At 43.1% G+C, this 17,031-nt stretch overlaps 1 protein-coding gene across 2 annotated transcripts; it reads left to right on the top strand.

The window, feature by feature from the left end:
* The first annotated feature begins 835 nt into the window (after nucleotides 1-835).
* On the top strand, nucleotides 836-15,559 carry LOC119937226 (IKBKB interacting protein). 2 transcript variants are annotated; one of them, XM_038756891.1, is made up of 3 exons: nucleotides 836-1,122; nucleotides 7,908-8,025; nucleotides 14,581-15,559. In XM_038756891.1, the coding sequence occupies exons 1-3, from the start codon at nucleotides 926-928 to the stop codon at nucleotides 15,334-15,336; spliced, it is 1,071 nt and encodes a 356-aa protein (XP_038612819.1). In that variant the 5' UTR covers nucleotides 836-925; the 3' UTR covers nucleotides 15,337-15,559. The 2 variants fall into 2 exon arrangements, with proteins under 2 accessions (XP_038612819.1, XP_038612818.1); XM_038756890.1 differs by lacking the exon at nucleotides 14,581-15,559 and adding an exon at nucleotides 9,796-11,331.
* Nucleotides 15,560-17,031: the final 1,472 nt, after the last annotated feature.

Raw genomic sequence — 17,031 nt, 5'->3', positions numbered from 1 at the left:
GTCCGTTGTCAATCAATGCATCAATCAATCAATCGTATTTATTGAGCGCTTACTATGTCCCTGCCCAACAGTGGGCTCACAGTCTAGGAAGGGGAGACAGAGAACAAAACCAAACATCCTAACAAAATAAAATAAATAGAATAGATAGGTACAAGATAAGTAGAGTAATAAATATGTACAAACTTTTATACAGGTGCTGTGGGGAAGGGACTTAATAACAATAATAATAACATTTATTAAGCAATTAACAAATACCATTCTTCTTCTTCTTATTTAGGACGCGTGACGGGTGATGAAAAAGGGACGAGGGGCCGTGAGGGATCAATCAATCAATCAATCGTATTTATTGAGCGCTTCCTGTGTGCAGAGCACTGGACTAAGCGCTTGGGAAGTCCAAGTGGGCGACATAGAGAGACGGGCCCTACCCCACAGGGGGCTCCCAGTCTAACAGGGGGAGACGGAGAATAAAACCAAACAGACTAACAAAATAAAATAAATAGGATAGACGTCCTATTTATTTATCCTATAACTATCCTATTTATAGGTAGTCGTCCCCGGGCCCCTCCGGCCCGTACCCCACCCGCTCGTCCGTCCCGCCGTGGCCGTTACCGTCTCCTCCTCCTCCTCCTCCTCCTCCTTCTCCTCCTCCCGACCGACGGACGACGCCCGCCCCGCCACAGACCCCCGGAAGCCCGCGCGCGCCGCGGGCCCCGAGGCGAGGAAGGGCGGGGCGCGCATGCGCGAGGCCTCCGGCCCGGCTCGGGGGCGCGCCCCACGTGGCTGGGCGCGGCGCGCCCCCGTGCGGCCCGACCCGGTGGGCGGGTAACGGTCCGGGCCCCGGCCCAGGCTCTGACCCCCGGGGGTGTGTGTGTGTCCGTGTGTGTCCGTGTCCGCCCTCCCTCCCGCCGGCCCGGGATCCGCGGACATGTCGGAGGCGAAGCCGCGGAAGAAAGGCGGCCCGAAAAGAGCCCCGGAGGCGGGGCCGCGGCCGTCGGAGAGCCGGCGGGCGCCCGGGGCCCCCGGGGCCCAGCGCGGCGGGACGGACCCCCGGGCGGACCCCCGGGCGGCCCTCGGCCTGCTCTCCTGCGGGGCCTGCCTGGCCCTGGCCCTGGCCCTGGCCTGGTAAGTCACGGACCACCCCTCCCTCCTCCTCCTCTTCTTCTTCCTCTTCTCCCTCCTCCTCTTCTTCTTTCCCCCCTCCTCCTCTTCTTCTCTTCTTTCCCTTCCTCTTCTTCCTCCCCTTCTCTTCTTTTTCCCCCTCTTCCTCTTCTTTTCCCCCCTCCTCTTCTTTCCCTTCCTCTTCTTTCTCCCCCTCTTTTTTCCCCCTCCTCTTCTTTCCCTTCCTCTTCTTCTCCCTCCTCCTCTTCTTCTCCTCTTCTTTCCCTTCCTCTTCTTCCTCCCCCTTCTCTTCTTTTCCCCCCTCCTCCTCTTCTTCTCCTCTTCTTTCCCTTCCTCTTCTTCCTCCCCCTCCTCTTCTTCTTCCTCCCCTTCCTCTTCTTTTCCCCCCTCCTCCTCCTCTTTTTTCCCCTCCTCTTCTTTCCCTTCCTCTTCTTTCTCCCCCTTCTCCTCCTCTTTTTCCCCCTCCTCTTCTTTCCCTTCCTCTTCTTTCTCCCGCTTCTCCTCCTCTTCTTTTCCCCCCTCCTCTTCTTTCCCTTCCTCTTCTTCTTCTCCCTCCTCCTCTTCTTCTCCTCTTCTTTCCCTTCCTCTTCTTCCTCCCCTTCTCTTCTTTTTCCCCCTCTTCTTCTTCTTTTCCCCCTCCTCTTCTTTCCCTTCCTCTTCTTTCCCCCTTCTCCTCCTCTTTTTTTCCCCTCCTCTTCTTTCCCTTCCTCTTCTTTCTCCCGCTTCTCCTTTTCTTTTTCCCCCCTCCTCTTCTTTCCCTTCCTCTTCTTCTTCCTGTTCTTCTTCTCCCTTCTCCTCTTCTTTCCCTTCCTCTTCTTCCTCCCCCTCCTCTTCTTCTTCCTCCCCTTCCTCTTCTTTTCCCCCTCCTCTTCTTTCCCTTCCTCTTCTTTCTCCCCCTTCTCCTCCCCCTTTTTCCCCCTCCTCTTCTTTCCCTTCCTCTTCTTTCTCCCGCTTCTCCTCCTCTTCTTTCCCCCCCTCCTCTTCTTTCCCTTCCTCTTCTTCCTCCCCCTCCTCTTCTTCTTCCTCCCCTTCCTCCTCTCCTCCTCCTCCCCTCCCCTTCTTCCCCCTCCTCCCCTTCTCATCGTCATCATCAACCGTATTTATTGAGCGCTTACTCTGTGCAGAGCACTGTACTAAGCGCTTGGGAAGCACAAATTGGCAACACGTAGAGACAGTCCCTACCCAACAGTGGGCTCACAGTCCAAAAGTAAAAAATAATAATAATAATAATAATGGTATTTGTGAAGCACTTACTACGTGCAAAGCACTGTTCTAAGCACTGGGGGGATACAAGGTGATCAGGCTGTCCCATGTGGGGCTCACAGTCTTAATCCCCATTTTACAGATGAGGGAACTGAGGCCCAGTGAAGTGAGTTGCCCAAAGTCACACAGCTGACAACTGGCGGAGCCGGGGTTTGAACCCATGACCTCTGACTCCAAAGCCCGGGCTCTTGCCACTGAGCCACGCTGCTTTTCCTTTTCCCTACTCTCCTTCCTTGTCCTTTTCTTTCCCCTCCTCCTCTTCCTCCTCTTCTTCTTCCTCCTCTTCCTCTCCTTCCTCCTCCCCTCTCCTTCTCCCTCCCCTCTCCTTCCCCCTCCCTTTCCCCCCTCCTCCTCTCCTTCCACGTCCTCCTCTCCTCCTTTTCTGTCCTCGCCTCCTCCTCCTCCAGTTCTTCCTCCTCCTCCTTTCCCCTCTTCTCCTCCTCCTCCTCTTTCCCCTTCTCCTCTTCTTTCCCCTCCTCCTCCTCCTCCTCCTTCTCATTCATTCATTCAGTCGTATTTATTGAGCGCTTACTGTGTGCGGAGCACTGTACTAAGCGCTTGGGAAGGACAAGTTGGAAACATATAGAGACGGTCCCTACCCAACAGCGGGCTCACAGTCTAGAACGGCCATCCCTTCTCTTCTTTCTCCTCCCCTTCATCCCTCAGGCCTCCCTCATTCATTCATTCATTCATTCAATCCTATTTATTGAGCACTTACTGTGTGCAGAGCACTCATCATCATCATCATCAATCGTATTTATTGAGCGCTTACTATGTGCAGAGTACTGTACTAAGCGCTTGGGAAGTACAAATTGGCAACATATAGAGACAGTCCCCTACCCAACAGTGGGCTCACAGTCTAAAAGGGGGAGACAGAGAACAAAACCAAACATCCTAACAAAATAAAATAAATAGAATAGATATGTACAAATAAAATAAATAGAGTAATAAATACGTACAAACATATATACATATATACAGGTGCTGTGGGGAAGGGAAGGAGGTAGGATGGGGGGACGAGGGGGAGAGGACGGAAGGGGCTCAGTGTGGGAAGGCCTCCTGGAGGAGGTGAGCTCTCAGCAGGGCCTTGAAGGGAGGAAGAGAGCTAGCTTGGCGGATGGGCAGAGGGATTGGGGGCATTCCAGGCCCGGGGGAGGACGTGGGCCGGGGGTCGATGGCGGGACAGGCGAGAACGAGGCCTAACGGTGAGGAGATTAGCGGCGGAGGAGCGGAGGGTGCGGGCTGGGCAGGAGAAGGAGAGAAGGGAGGTGAGGTAGGAGGGGGCGAGGGGATGGACAGCCTTGAAGCCCAGGGTGAGGAGTTTCTGCCTGAAACTTCCTCTTCTTCTTCCTCCTCTCCTCCTCCTCCCCTCCTTCTTCTTTCTTCTCTTCTTCCCCCTCCTCCCCTTCTCCTTTTCCCTACTCTTCTTCCTCGTCCTCTTCTTTCCCCTCCTCCTCTTCTTCCTCCCCCTCCTCCTTTTCCCTACTCTTCTTCCTCGTCCTCTTCTTTCCCCTCCTCCTCTTCCTCCTCCCCCTCTTCCTCTCCTTCCCCCTCTCCTTCCCCTTCCCCCCTCCCCTCCCCTTCCCCCTCCCTCCTCTCCTTCCCCCTTTCCTTCCCCCTCCCCTCCCCCCTCCTTCCCCCTCCTCCTCTCCTTCTCCCTCCTCCTCTCCTTCCTCCTTCTCCCTCCTCCTCTCCTTCTTTTCTCTCCTCTCCTCCTCCAGTTCCTCCTCCTCCTTTCCCCTCTTCTCCTCCTCCTCTTCTTTCCCCTCCTCCTCCTCCTCCTTCTCATTCATTCATTCAGTCGTATTTATTGAGCGCTTACTGTGTGCAGAGCACCGTACTAAGCGCTTGGGAAGTACAAGTCGGCAACATATAGAGACGGTCCCTACCCAACAGCGGGCTCACAGTCTAGAACGGCCTTCCCTTCTTTCTCCTCCCCTTCATCCCTCAGGCCTCCCTCATTCATTCATTCATTCAATCCTATTTATTGAGCGCTTACTGTGTGCAGAGCACTCCCAGGCTGCAGTGTCCTGCGGATCCTTCCCCCCTTCAAGGCTCCGCTGCCTTCCTCTCTCCCAACTGATCACTTTGATGGGGCTGCCTGGACCCCCATGCTCATCCCCCAGTGCCGCCTTTTTGCCTCTCCCATAATAACGGTAATAATGATGGCATTTGTTAAGCACTTACTACTTGCCAAGCACTGTTCTAAGCGCTAGGGTAGATACAGGGTAATCAGGTTGTCCCATGTGGGGCTCACAGTCTTCATCCCCACTTTACAGATGAGGGAACTGAGGCACAGAGAAGTTATGAGACTTGCCAAAGTCATACAGCCGACAAGTGGCAGAGTTGGAATTAGAACCCATGACTTCTAACTCCCAAGCCCGGGCTCTTTCCACTAAGCCAGGCCGCTTTTCTTCGTTTATATTTGCCAAAAAAAAAAAAAAATCCTCAAATGAGCTATTGTGGGCAGGGATTGTCTCTCTTTATTCTTTTAGACTATCTTTTAGACTGTGAGCCCACTGTTGGGTAGGGACCGTCTCTATATGTTGCCAACTTGTACTTCCCAAGCGCTTAGTACCGTGCTCTGCACACAGTAAGTGCTCAATAAATACAATTGATTGATTGCTGTATTCTATCTTCCCAAGCACTAACTGCAGTGGCCTGCACACAATGTCAACCAATACGATTGAATTAATTTATTACTGGGATTTGTGTAGTCCCAAAGCTGTAAACTTGTTGTAGGCAGCTAAGGTGTCTACCAACTATAGTTATAGTTATAGAGAATTATATATAAGAGTTATATATAAGAGTTTTATATATATATATATATATAATATATGAGTTATAGTGAACTCTTCAAAGTGCTTACTACAGTGCTCTGCACACAGTAAGCAGTTTAATGAATAAATTTATTATTGAAATTTTAGTCCCAAGAGCATAAGCTTGTTGGGAGCTGCAAACGTGTCTGCCAACTCTGTTATAGTGAACTCTCCAAAGCGCTTAGTAGTGATCTGTGAACAGTAAGCACTCAATAAATATGATTAATTGATTACAGCCCTCCAAATCCCCCCTGCCTTTCTTTGGGCTTTCTTCGTTTCAAAAATGTTGTCTTGATCTTTAGCCACGTAAGCAGTCCATGCAGCCTCTTTTCCCACTCTCTTAGGGTCGCCTTGACTTGCTCCCTTCGTTCATCCCCACAGCACTAGGTTCGTATCTATAACTTGACGTATTAATATCCGTCTTCTGTAGACTGTAAGCTTGTTGTGGGCAGGGAATGTGCCTGTTCTATTATGCTCTCCCAAGCGCTTAGTACAGTGCTGTGCACATAAGCAAATATGATTGACTGACTAGTACTATAATAGTGACAAGGTGTGACTTCACAGACGAAATGCTCATTTACGTTGAAGGTGGGAAAACCGTGTACTGATCACTGTTTCTGATCAGACATATTTATTAACCGTTTACTGTGTGCAGAGCACTGTAATAAGCGCTTGAGAAAGTATATGTTGCGATGAAACTGATTAACAGTAGTCGCCCTAAAAACTAGACAAAGCTCTTTTCTTTTTTTTTTTTTAAAGCAAGTGGCCTTACAGTTCTGAAGTCCTCTAAGCTCAGCATGGTTAAAAGATGGGCTTATCAACTCTATTATATTGTAGTCTCCCAAGTTGTACTGTGTTCTGCACACATTTAAGTGCTAAATAAATTCCAGTGAAAGATTGATTCTGGTTGTTCTGCAGACTGGACCCCTCTAATGACAGAACAGCAGTTTAAACCATTTTGGAGGGGAGGAATGTGGTGGCATTCTTAGTCATCTCTAAAACATTTCCCATTATTAAGTTCATAACTGTAACACTAAAATAAACTCTCACAAACTTTAATCCTTGCCTCGTTTGTTGTTATCTTCTTATTAAAGCAAATGACCTTGAAGTTCCCACTTATCTTCTTATTAAACCAAATGACCTTGAAGTTCCCACGTGCTCTAGACTAAGCTGGAGGTGGGCAGGGAACATGTCTACCAACTGTGTTCATTCATTCGTATTTATTGAGCGCTTACTGTATGCAGAGCATCATCATCATCAATCGTATTTGAGTGCTTACTGTGTGGAGAGCACTGTACTAAGCGCTTGGGAAGTACAAGTTGGCAACATATAGAGACTGTCCCTACCCAACAATGGGCTTACAGTCTAGTCCTGTACTCTCCCAAATGCTTAGTTCAGTGTTACCTACAGAATAAGTGTTTAGTAATTTCAATTGATTATGTCACACTTTCATGTGTTTCCTTGTGTATAAAGGGAGAAAGCCCTGGGAGTCAGAAAGACCTGGGTTATCATCTGGACTCTGCCACTTGTCTTTTGTGTGACTTTGGGGAAGTCACTTCACTTCTCCGGGCCTCAGTTACTTCATCTGTAAAATGGGGATTAAGACTGTTACCCCCATGTGGGGCATGGGCTGTGTGCAACCTGATTAGCTTGTATCTACCCCAGGGCTTAGTACAGGGCTTGGAAGTGCTTAACAAATACCATTTAAAAAAAAAGAAAACAAAGCAGTGTGGCCTAGAGGAAAGAGCATGGGCCTGGGAGTAAGAGGACCTGGATTCTAATCCTGGTTTGGCCATTTGTCTTCTGTGTGACCTTGGTCAAGTCACTTAACTTCTTTGTGCCTCAGTTTCCTCAAATGTAAAATGGAGATTTAATGCCTCATCTCCCCCATACTTCCAATATGAGCCCCTTGTAGCACAGGGACTATGTCCAACCTGATTAACTCCTATCTATCCCAGTACTTATAACAGTGCTTGACACCTAGTAAGCTCTTAGAAAGTACCATAATATGTATATTAATTCACTCTCCCTCCATTCATTTCTAATTTACCCTCACTTTCTATTCCTTTCAGGTATAGTGAGGAACATGCCTTTTGGTTGAATTTATCCACTTAAAGCTTTTAAGGATAGTATTCTGTTTCTAAAATACAGCCCACTTACGTGCTCCTTTGTAATAAAGCGAAGATGCGGTTATTCACTTTAAAATTGTTTCATAGGGTTCAGCCGGGCTCTAGAAAGTATGAGAGGGTAGATGGAAAGAAGACAACCATACCTGGGGGTAGAGCACAGGCCTTGGGGGTCAGAAGGTCATGGGTTCTAATCCTGGCCCTGCCACTGGTCTGCTGTGTGACCTTGGGTGAGTTACTTCACTTCTCTGGGCCACAGTTTCTCATCTGTTAAGACTCTGAGCCCCATGTGGGACAAGGACTGTGTCCAACCTGATTGGCTTGTATCCACCCCAGTGCTTAGTACAGTGCCTAGCACACAGTAAGCACTTATCAAATACCAGAATTATTATTAACTGTGTTTTACCATGCGTGTTTTTAGTGTTCTAGGAGAGTCTGAGTATTGGGTTAGTTAGACTATTAGTCTGACCCAATGTGGCATTTCTTAGTTTCTCATGAGTGGGTCTTTCAATAAGTTTAACTACTTCTAAAGTCCTAATAAGGAATCCAACTGGTTTTTGTTTTTTCTTGCCTTCCACAGGTTCATATTTCAGCAGTCAGAAAAATTTACCAGTATGGACAACAAATACCAATTTATGGAAAGGAGTGCCAAGGAATTCCAGGACCTGAAAAATAAAGTCAGTTTACTTTCCGACAAGGTAATCCTAATTAATTTCTTTTGGCTATCAGTGCACATATTAAACATTTTCTTAGTAAAAATAATTTTAGATGCTTTTGGAAAGCATAGGTATGTTTAGGTATTGGGATTTTGCTTACCTGAAAAGATAACTTATGATAATAATAATAATGTTTTTTGTGAAGCACTTACTATGTACCAAACACTGTACTAGCACTGGGGTAGATACAAGATAATCAGGTCCCACATGGAGCTCCCAGTCTAAGTAGGAGGGAAAACAGGTATTGAATCCCCATTTTGCAGATGAGGGAACAGAGAAGTTAAGTGACTTGCCCAAGGTCACACAGCAGACAAGTGGCAGATCCAGGGGTAAAACCCAGATACTTTGTCTCCCAGGCCTAGATACTTTTCACGAGTCCATGCTGCTTCTGTACTAAAATTGTTACTTAAAGTGTTTTCATTTGAAGGACCTCCTTAACTCTCTATTCAGCTGTTAGATACCTATAGTCTATGCATGCAGTAGTGTACCTTATGAGTATAGGATCAAAAAACATTAATAAAAGGTTTATCAAAGAAAAAAACAATGTTTGAAAAGATCCAGTAGATTATCTAGTGAATTGTCCTTCCTCCCACCAGGATTGCTCTCTATGGTAATCCTTAGGAACCGTAAAGAAGTTATTATAGAGCTTAAAGTAAGTTAGGCTGTAAACACAAAACTAACACCCTGCTCCTACCATTATGATTTTTTCTATAGGCCACACATATTCACTCTCAGTAGCTCTATTATTATTAGACTAGACTCTTCTTGGGGGCAAGGAACCTGTCTGTCAATTCTGTTGTAGTATTCCAAGAGCTCAGTGTTCTGCACACAGTAAACTCTCAACAAACACCACTGATTATTACTCTTGTACTGATACTATTGGAAGGATTGACTTACATTTTGAAGTCATGATGTTTTTGAAGCTGAAATTTTAAAAATTGGTTTGCAGATGTGTTTCAGTGTTGGCCATTTATAATTTAAACCTCTGAATTTGTGTCCATTTGCCGCCTTAGCTTTTAAAAGGATATTCCAGGTGATCAAAAAGGGGAGACAACGGACATTAAAATAAATTATGTATATGTACATAAGTACTGTGGGGCTGAGGGCGAGGTGAATATCCAGTACTCTTCCCAACTGTCTAATTTATCAACAGGATTGTGAGGAATAATTCTATCGACACCAGAGCCTTCACCTAGCAGTTGAATTCCTTAGAATCTTTTTTTGTTTGGGCCTAAATCTCAGGTGATTTCTGTGGAAGGGATATTTGATGAATAGACAGAAGGAATGTGTTTTTGATTTGCTTTTCTTGTAAATATGCTTTCAAGGAAGAAAAACAGAAAATTCTGGTCCAAGGTGGAACTGCGAGAAAGACAGAAGTTAAAATAGACCTTGGGTTTATGAGGTTATCTTCCAAACTTAGAAGGATAAACATGAAAGGAAATACAGATTTCTTTTACTTTACCGGTATCATTTGCTGAATATGACAGCATGAAGATACCCAAATCAACAGGCTCCTAATATGGCTGAAGTTTTGTGTTTTCGTAGCACATTAATTGTGATAAAATTGGTTACCGTGCAGTTCTTCGAGGAAGGAAAATGGCGTTTTTTAAGCCACCGTCATTAATACTGATTTACTTGTTATGGTTATTGCCCTTAAAGCTCTAACTAATTTACTCCTGTTTGTGAAAATGTGTCCCTCCACTATGATTCTTATTAAGTAGACTTGGGAATTGTTTTGTGTTATAAATGCAGCTTGAGTCTACTGAAAGTATCCTGCAGGAAGCTACCTCATCTATGGCTTTGGTGACCAAGTTTGAGCAGGAGGTGTCCAGTCTCCATAGCGCCATATATGACATTCAGAATAGTGAGCAGCTGCTCACTCAAAAGATACAAAGCATTAATGTGAAATTTGAAAATGTCTCGGACTCCTGGAAGAGAAGCTTGGATGAAATGAATGCGAATGCGGTCATTTTAAAATCAGAAGCAAAACGTGTCCATTCTCAAGTCACTGCCCAAATTAATTCTGCTGAACAAGGAGTGAAGTCACTTACGGAAAGGTTAAAAGATCTGGAAGATAGTACAGTGAGAAATATTAGAACATTAAAGAGTCAGGAAGACGATGACCTTTCTCGAGTGGAAAAACAGCTGGGCTCTGATACAAAAGCAGTTGAAAAATTGGAAGAGGAACAGAGTAATCTTTTCGCTAGAGATTTAGATCTAAGTAGTAAACTCACTGCCTATGAACCTAAAGTTGAAGAATGCAAGACACATATGCCAGTAATTGAAAATGCAATTCATTCAGTTCTTAAGGTCTCTCAAGAACTGACTGGTGTAGAAAAAAGGATGGACGATTTGGCCGAGCAGATGTTTAACGTGGAAGATGATATGCTGAAAGCAGTGTCGGAGATAATGGAGATGCAGAAAGCCCTTGAAGGAATGCAGTTTGACAACAGCATTCTAAAAATGCAGAATGAACTAGTGGTTTTGAAGGAAAAAGTACAAGAATTCATAGTTTCTATGAATGCAAGAGAAGAGGGAACTTTTAAAGAACACAATCTACCTAGCAAAGAATTTTCAAGTGCCGGGGAACAGTAAAACCACTATGCTAGTGTTCTGACTGGAGCACGCTATTTTATATATTAATAGGATCAGTTTGCACAGTGTTTTTTATAACATATGTAATAGAGTTAAAGGAAAAAAACTGTGTTTTTCCAGTTAAATTGTGAAAATTAGTGGTAAAAGCAACGTAAAAAGAACTGTGCCCTTTTCTGATTTAATCTCTTTTTCCCAGATTTTAACCTAGCTTAAGTTGGTGAACAGAAATATTTCTGGCCTTTTTTCAAACCTAGAACTTACTACATAATTGCTTTTCCACCTTCAGCATTCTAAGTACCATCATTTCTTAGTCTTGGTGACATTGTTTGTTCTTAAATCACATTTACTTGGCATGAATGAGATATGACTCCCATTATGACAAGGCACAGAAAAGGCTTATCTCAAATGATATGGAAGTAACTGAGAGAAGGGGTGCCCTTGTAGGGTCAAAATGGCACCTAGCCTGGAATATGAGGCCTATTTTCAGACTGTAGACCAAATTGCAGCTCTTTTCAATAGAGAAGGAAAATATGCACGGAACGTGGGTCCTTTCAAGTACTTTCTTGTAACAATTTTAATTTCAAGCTGAGTAATTATCACCAGTGTTATTGTTTCACGTGTAGCTAAGTTCCATCTTGTCCCCCAATTTTTTATGGAGCACTTGAACTTTAATAAAATCTTTAATGAAACAAATATGATAATTATAAAACTTGCTTTATTTTTTTAGCTCATTAAAGTTCCCAGAGGTATATATTGGGTCCTTCTTTGAGCATAATTCTTAATTTTATTTTCATTCCACACATTTTTCATGTAGCGCTCTCTACCCTTCTTTTCATCCTTATTTTTCAACTCAAAATAGATCCCTTACCAAAGAAATCATCTAATCTGAACTTTAACAATGAATAACATTTTATTCATTTTCCAGGTGTATCTGGGGTATTTGTTAGATTTGTTAGAGAAGCAGCATGGCTTAGTGGAAAGAGCCCGGGCTTGGGAGTCAGAGGTCATGGGTTCTAATCCTGGTTCTGCCACTTATCAGCTGTGTGACTTTGGGCAAGTCACTTAACTTCTCTGTGCCTCTGTTCCCTCAACTGGAAAATGGGGATTAAAACTGTAAGCCCCACATGGAACAACCTGAATACCTTGTACCAATCCCAGTGCTTAGAACTGTGCTTTGCACATAGTAAGCGCTTAATAAACTTCTAGACTGAGCCCGTTGTTGGGTAGGGACCATCTTTATATGTTGCCAACTTGTACTTCATCATCATCATCATCATCATCATCAATCGTATTTATTGAGCGCTTACTGTGTGCAGAGCACTGTACTAAGCGCTTGGGAAGTACAAATTGGCAACATATAGAGACAGTCCCTACCCAACAGTGGGCTCACAGTCTAAAAGGGGGAGACAAAACCAAACATACTAACAAAATAAAATGAATAGATATGTACAAGTAAAATAGAGTAATAAATATGTACAAACATATATACTTCCCAATCAGTACAGTGCTCTGCACACAGTAAGCGCTCAATAAATATGAATGAATTAATGAATGTGACCATATCTACATTTTATACATATATATGTATATATATGTGTGTGTATATATATATATATATATTAAATGGAAAGTTTTTGCTAGCTTAAAGTATGCAGTAGTTTGTTAACTTAAAGTGTTTAGTGGTACCTGCAAATCACCTAAAATATCTGCTTAATATAATCATTATATGAACAGGACTTGACTTTTCGGTTTGGCAGGAATTTGGTTGACTGACCTGATGTAAACAAATAAACCTGGTTCTGTTCAGTTCTGCTGAGCAATGTCCTGCTGGACTGAAGTGAATAGAAACTGCTCCTCAGACACCTGTCATTTCAAATGTGGGTAAAACTCAAGCCTGGAACCAAACCCCTATTGTCCCGCCTAATAATGAACAGGCAGGAACACACCCAAAGCCAGACTGTGCATTTTAAACTGTTAGTTAAGGTATTAGTTCTCAGTGTATCTAACTTGCATCCAAGAAACAGACAGAGATGAATATTCCCCCAGAGAATATCACTGCTAGGGCCCACTCTCTGATGTCATGTAAGAAATCAACTATTGAGATGAAAGAGAGGGAAGCCCAACATAGTTCAGATTAAGTGCTCCTGGACCAGTGCTAGGCTGGGATTCTTCTCAAATGCCACCTTTCCACCAAGCTGGGGGTCCTGGATTCTCGTCCCAGCTCCCCCACCTGTTTTGTGTGACCTCGGGCAAGTCACTTAATTTCTCTGGGCCTCAGTTATCTCCTGGGTAAAATGAGGATTAAAACTGTCCAAACTGATTACCTTGTATCTACCTCAGTGCTTAGTTCAGTGCCTGCTGGCATATAGTAAAAGCACTAAACAAATACCATAAAAATAAAACCCTGGTGGCCCCCCAAAAATGAGGCCAAGTTGATATACTCTTAAAAAAGTTGTACTGAACATTTTGATCCATTATTGACCTTCAAAAACATGTATTAGGTGCTCCTTTAAGCACCACCTTAGATGGGGCATTCTATAAAACAAGTTACATGGTTAGAGGTGGTTCAGACTCTCAAGCAATGTATAATCGGCTAGACAAAACAAATGTAGGCAGCTTTTGTTTTTGTTTTGTTTGTCCTCATATTCTGTGCTACGTCAGTGTTTTATTATTTCAAAACTCCTGGTGTGTCTGTCTCCAAGTCCCTCTCCTCCATTTAGAGCCTTACATTATGAGCCCCCTGAGGGACAGGGACTGTGTCCAAATTCTCACTTGGATATTCTTTGCCAGCGTTTATTAAGGAGCTCTGCACAATTTCAGCACTTAATTATCACTACTACTACGAATACTATTTTAGATCTGAACTAACTCACGGCTAGAGGGTATAATTTTCGAATTTCTGTGATATTCAAAAATACCACAGAAAAAAGCTGCCATAGACCAAAACATTTCAATTGGGTATGCAAAACTGCGTTAACTGTTTTGGGTGTTCCACATGGTCCATTTGCCTTTCAAGTTCGAATTCTCAAAATACATTTTTAAAATAGTGTATATTTTTAGCAAAGGCAAAAAAGTATTTGAAATGTATTTGAAATAGAAAATTAAGATAAATTATCTGCTTACTAGCACTTTTTTAAAAAATGGATGACCAGATCATTCCAGGGAAGAATTCATTGTCCAAGAGGAAATAGGCCCTTCTAAGTCAATAAAGAACTATTTGTTTGGGAACGTTAACTTAGTAAATGTTACATTTAACAGCCTAAAATAATGAGTGCATCTCCCCAAAATTTTGGATCACTCCACTGGTAAAAAGTATATGAGGTTCTACCATTACCGCAATCAGCTTGGCTCTAAACCCTCCCTCAGTGATTGTGGTGACAGTGTCCAGAATTAATTTTCTCTCTTGCTTTGGCCAATCAGGATTGTTTGAAGTTCAACTTTTAAGATTTTGGTTAACTGAAAAGGAAATAGTAGATTAACCTATAGGATGCTTTAGTGCTTTTATAATTATGATTACCATTGTAAAAGCCCAGTGAACTAAAGAGCAAGAATAATGAAATGTCATTTTCTTAAAAAGTTGCTTTTTTGAATTTCTATTCTTCAAGTTCATTCATTCAATTGTAATTATTGAGTGCTTCCTGTATGCAAAGCACTGTATTAAGCACTTGGGAGAGTAAAATATGACGACAACAACATTCCCGGCCCACAGTGAGGTTAGTCTAGAGGCAGCTAAATTCCTACAGTTCATTAAAGTTTACATAGAGATGGGCAAAATCTAGGAGTGTACAATTGTTGAAATACTTTCATTTAAATACGAAAATCCTGCTCAGCAGATTAGTTTAGGACTTTTGGACTATCAGATTTCAGGATGAAAAGGATAAAATTGCACTTAACATCTGTTTGTTGTAATTTGTAATCTTACTGTGTTTTATTTTCCTGCAGTGTGAGATGTCTGATGCTAAAATAGAGCAACTGAAGGATTTCCAGATAGTGATGCAACTGGAACGTCTTCAAGAGGATGTCTATAACATGAAAACGTGGTCTAAAGAAATGGCGGGGAAAAGAGATGAGCTAAGCAACAACATCACTGCTCTTTTTCAGGCAGTTGCCAATATAGACCAGAGCACAGCTTCCACAGCAAAAGAGGTTTCTCTCAAGATTACCGCTGTAAAAACAGACATACGACGCATTTCAGGTTTAGTAACTGACGTAACCTCGTTGACAGATTCTGTGCAAGAACTGGAAAATAAAGTAGAAAAATCTGAAAAAAAGACAGTAGAACACATAGGTGACCTACTGTCAAGTAGTATCGACCGCACTGCAAATCTACGAAATTCAGTTTCAGAAAATGCCGAAAGAATTGAAATGGTTAAGAAGACCCTGATTGAGCTGAAGAGCGATTTCAACAAACATTCCGATAGGCTTTTGAACCTAGAAAGCGACAGAGCTAAGGTAATGAAGACGGTGACTTTTGCGCACGATTTGAAACCCAAGATATATAACTTAAAGAAGGACTTTGCCCGCTTGGAACCAGTGATAAACGATTTAACATCAAGAATTGGAAGATTGGTAACTGATCTGCTACAAAGAGAAAATGAAATTGCTCTCTTAAATGAAAAAATATCTAATTTAACAGTTGTTCGAACTGAGATTAAGAACATGAAAGATGAAATAACAAAAATTTCTGGCATGAGCTAATTCCCTTTTGGAATCAAACTTCCTAGTGGGTAGCAAGTGAAACTTCTAAGATAAAATGATTTGAATTATTTTTAAAATTTGAAACAGTTTCAGAGTACAGATATCTTTTGTAATTGGTAATTGTTGTGAACAATAAAAATTGGATTTTTTTTTTTAGCAAACTAGATTTAGTGGCCATTAATAAGTATATCATGTTCTGTTGGGAGGGGGAAGAGTGTTTTTTCTGGAGGGTTTTTTTTGTGATTTTGATTATTAAACTGAAGCACAAACCCTTATTTATAAGCAGGAGTCCAAATTTTTCCAGCAGTGCTAGCCACTCTTTTCATTGCAGAAAGAACAGCGGTCTGAATTGAGTGGGTGGTTTCCTCTGGTCTTTCCTTATCTATATTAGGCTCAGCTACAGATATGCATAGTCAAAGACTTGAAACCTACTAACCTCTGTGCATAAGGAAAACACAAATCCAAATAGGACAGATCTATATGGGGCCAGTGTTTTATTTTACTACAAAATGTTTTGAGAGAAAAGCTGATGTCACACTCCAATCTTTTCAGAATAAACCTGGTGCTAAGAACCGATCCAACATTAATGGATTTGTCTTTAGAGGTACAACCAATGGTTCTGGAAACAGATACCACTAGTTGTAGTTTGAAGAGCACCCCACAAACCCCCGTGAGGATCAACGATACGATGCCAAATGTCCCTGGTGCTGGAATGACAGCTGGAACTACTGCCATATTAGTCCCCAAGGTCTGTATGCTCACCTGATTGACAAACCGCATTTCAGGCTTTTTCAACCTCTGCAGACTTGTTCTTAATCCTCTTGTGGCCTTGACAGTCTCTGGGAATTCTCAGGCTCCATACCTGCTGGCAGTTCGATGAAAGAGGAGTACACAAGGCATGTTTAGCATACTTTCATGTATTCTTTTAATACTATTAATAATAATACTAATAATTATGGTATTTGTTAAACGCATATATGTGCCAGGCATTGCACTAAGCATTGGGGGAGGATACAAGCAAATTAGGTTGAACCACAGTCCCTCTCCTGCATGGGGCTCACAGTCTCAATCCCCATTTTGAGGATAACAGACACAGAGAAGTTGTGACTTGCCCAAGGTCACACAGCAGATAAGCGGTGGAGTCAGCCTTAGAACTCGTGAACTTCTTACTCCCAAGCCCATTCTCTATCAGGCAAGATAGAGGCACAGTGAGAAGTTTAGCACCAGAGGAGCAGAGTGTGCAGGCTGGGATGTAGGAGAGAAGGGAGGTGAAGTAAGAAGGGGCAAGCTGATGGAGAGCTTTGAAGCCAACAGTGGGTTTTTGTTTGATAAGGCAGTTGATAGGCAACCACTGGAGATTTTTGAGGGGGATGACATGCTCAGAGCGTTTCCATAGAAAGATAACCCAGGCAGCAGGGTGAAGTATGGACTGAAGTGGGGAAAGGCAGGTTGATACGATACAGGCTGTACGTAGGTAGAGGTCAGCAAATAGTGCAGATATATCATTGGGTTGTAATTTTTGTGGGGTATTTGTGAGTCTTGCCGGCGTTTTCATTCAGGGTTCAGTAAGGCACATTTGCCTCATGATAGTACCATTAATAGCAAAAGCCAGGCTCTGCTTCACTGCACATTAGGACATTAATAAATTTTTAATTAATATACCCCAAGGAAGAAGTGAGGACCTAAGAGTGCAAA

Source organism: Tachyglossus aculeatus, chromosome 14 (assembly GCF_015852505.1).
Source record: "Tachyglossus aculeatus isolate mTacAcu1 chromosome 14, mTacAcu1.pri, whole genome shotgun sequence".
Lineage (NCBI taxonomy): Eukaryota > Metazoa > Chordata > Mammalia > Monotremata > Tachyglossidae > Tachyglossus > Tachyglossus aculeatus.
This window is presented reverse-complemented; position numbering and strand designations above follow the sequence as displayed.

Bases quoted from the DNA above. Each gene is read 5' to 3' on its own strand.
- LOC119937226 (XM_038756890.1), top strand. From the start codon at position 926: ATGTCGGAGGCGAAGCCGCGGAAGAAAGGCGGCCCGAAAAGAGCCCCG. The intron at 1,123-7,907 runs GTAAGTCACGGA...TGCCTTCCACAG, and splicing joins CTGGCCCTGGCCCTGGCCTG to GTTCATATTTCAGCAGTCAG. The intron at 8,026-9,795 runs GTAATCCTAATT...TTATAAATGCAG, and splicing joins TCAGTTTACTTTCCGACAAG to CTTGAGTCTACTGAAAGTAT.